Source organism: Hirsutella rhossiliensis, assembly GCF_020360975.1.
Source record: "Hirsutella rhossiliensis strain HR02 chromosome Unknown scaffold00032, whole genome shotgun sequence".
Lineage (NCBI taxonomy): Eukaryota > Fungi > Ascomycota > Sordariomycetes > Hypocreales > Ophiocordycipitaceae > Hirsutella > Hirsutella rhossiliensis.
Window position 1 is genome coordinate 50821 of NW_025408698.1, and position 2456 is coordinate 53276.

The 2456-nt window shown below is 47.6% G+C and overlaps 1 protein-coding gene across 1 annotated transcript; it reads right to left on the bottom strand.

Moving 5' to 3' along the window:
• Positions 1–1484: 1484 nt before the first annotated feature.
• On the bottom strand, positions 1485–2069 carry HRG_11988 (uncharacterized protein; the record flags this gene model as incomplete). Its single annotated transcript, XM_044870458.1, has 2 exons — positions 1485–1913; positions 1965–2069. The coding sequence occupies 2 exons, from the start codon at positions 2067–2069 to the stop codon at positions 1485–1487; spliced, it is 534 nt and encodes a 177-aa protein (XP_044714466.1).
• Between the last annotated feature and the right edge of the window lie 387 nt (positions 2070–2456).

The following is a 2456-nucleotide window of genomic DNA, read 5'->3' on the forward strand; positions in this document are numbered from 1 at the left end:
CTTTAGGAGTCGTGTCCGTGGCGCTCGCACGTGACTAGTCTGGCCATGCCAGATCTACACATCGGGGCGTAGCCCCTTACACTATAGAGGTAGCGAGAGATAAGACGGATGTGCCGGCAACGGCTAAAATAGAGGGGAAAAACCGGCAAAAAGCTCGGTAGTTAAGAGGACATTAGTGACTTCTTTAAGCAAGATCTTCTTTGTGAATTAGGATGCTAGAGGGATATAAAGAGGGGCGTTAGATAGAGGAAAGAAGGACAATTAAGGCAATATAATAATTACTCCCCTACCGCAATTGCTGCCCCCGTAATAATTAAATAACTTTGCCCTACCTATCCGACCTATTACTTCTAATTTTACCTTCGTGCATTTTATATATACTTCTTATATCTCTCTTCGCGAGAGTCTATACTATAGATAATAAATCCTAACTAATAATAAGAGGTTTTTAAAATAACTAAATAGAGGGCTTGTGGACAGGCTCTTCACTGCAGTGAGGTTATTCGAACTGGTTCAATTGGTTATATCTTGTGTAACTAGGGAAACGTGTCCCATACAAACTGTGTGCAAAGACCTTCCTCCCTGTGTCTCACCTCTTACTCGCACGTGACTAGCGCGGTCGATTAGTTATACGTGCGCGATCGGTGCCTAGTGCACAGGTGGATCCAACACTGGAACCTCTTTCTAAATCGATGATCGCGCACTAATCAATCCACCAAAAACACACACACACAGCGAATTAAGATGAGATAGGAAAAACACGAACAAGAACACCAACAAACTCCTACCACGATGCATCACTATGTTGGATGGTGTGCTCTGACTGTAGCTCTCCCTCCCCACACTGGGTGTGTTCTGCCACACGCCATCATGGGCCACATTTCGAGCGCCGGATGCGCTAGCTGATTCCATCGGTCCCACGTTGGAATATGGACACGAGGATCTCCTCGTTAATGTGAATGGAATAAAGAACGACGGTAAAGCAGAAGAAGGGAACGAAAAACCGATTAAATCTCGTCGAGAATTGTTGTGTTATTGCGATGAACGAATCCTTCCACCCTCACGTTTAGCTGATTGTCGCTAATAAACTGCGTGAGGGCGCTGTTTGGTGATGCCTTCGTCATAGCATCGGCAGGGTTATCTGCGCCGTTGACCCAACGGATTTCCGCAATATCCCTTGATTCATATGCCTGCCTCAGCGCCATGATATCTATCATGAGTCGCTTCTCTGTTGTGGTGCCAAGTTTGACGAGGCACTCATAGAGGCTATATGAATCTGTGCAAATGACGAGCGGGATTTGCTTCAGATCAAGGCGTTGTGCGATCGTATTGACCGTTTGCTTGATCACAAATGCGAGATCGAAGCCCGATGTCAATCCATAGATCTCTGATGCAAGAACGCTTCGAGTAACGCGCTTGCATTTAGTTGAGCTCAATGAAGAATGTTTCCGCGGATGGAAAATGAATCGGTTGATTGCGCGGTCTCATTGGCGATGATAATCACAAAGCCGATCTGAGCTTAAATCCTTATTGTTGGCGAATGATCCATCGGTGAACACAAAGATCTTCGCGCTCTCGAGATCGATGGGTATGTAACATAGGCCACGGTCGGGATTGTTGATCTGCCATTCAATCCGCTTGTTCAAAGCCTTGAAGTCGGTATTAACGGGCTCTTGGGCTTGTGCCGCAACGGAACAATCGTATGTTGCTTCGGGTTGGCAAATCGAAGCGATATATGCCCCGGGCGCGTTGAGCAGCATAATCCTGATGCCTACTTGATGCCTGAAGATTGATCTCCTCGAGGTTTGGGCTTGGCCCTTCTGCCTGACGATGACACAGCCATTTTGTATGGTCAGGCGGCTGCCGTTAAAGTCGCAGATGGAACCTTCTTGGAGAATCTCTTTTGGCTTGGCCTTAAAGCAGAGTTCTTTCTCCTCGATCTTGAGAAATGCATCTGTGCCAACAATGAATGTGTCATCCGTTTGCAAGGCCGCGATGCCAAACAGGTCCTTGTCGGCGATGTTGTTTGCCGTGATCAGAAGGCACGGGTCAAACGAAGAGGTTTCCATATTAAGCTTGCGGCAGTGATGGTCGTGATATGTGTTGAACCAGTGGGCTCCTGCCTCTGCGATGCCATATAGCGGCTTCACGATTCGCAGGATTGTTCCTCTGGATATCTTCTTTTGAGTTCTTGAGGAAGGGCTGCAAGGATGACACGGGCCAGCTTGGTCTGGGATTGTGTGTATGCCATCGTGATGTCTCTGATCATGATGAACATATCCCGTGTGCAGAGAAACGGTGCTAAGGCCAAGGCCACGCGTTGTGCGGGCCGGCTGATGGTAGGGGCTTGTGGATCCCGTTTCCCATCATCATTGTATCCTTGCACAACGAGGCGTGATTTCTCGTATGGCGTTGCAGTATTTCTTCCCTTAACCTCTCTGACCATTCGTGATTTG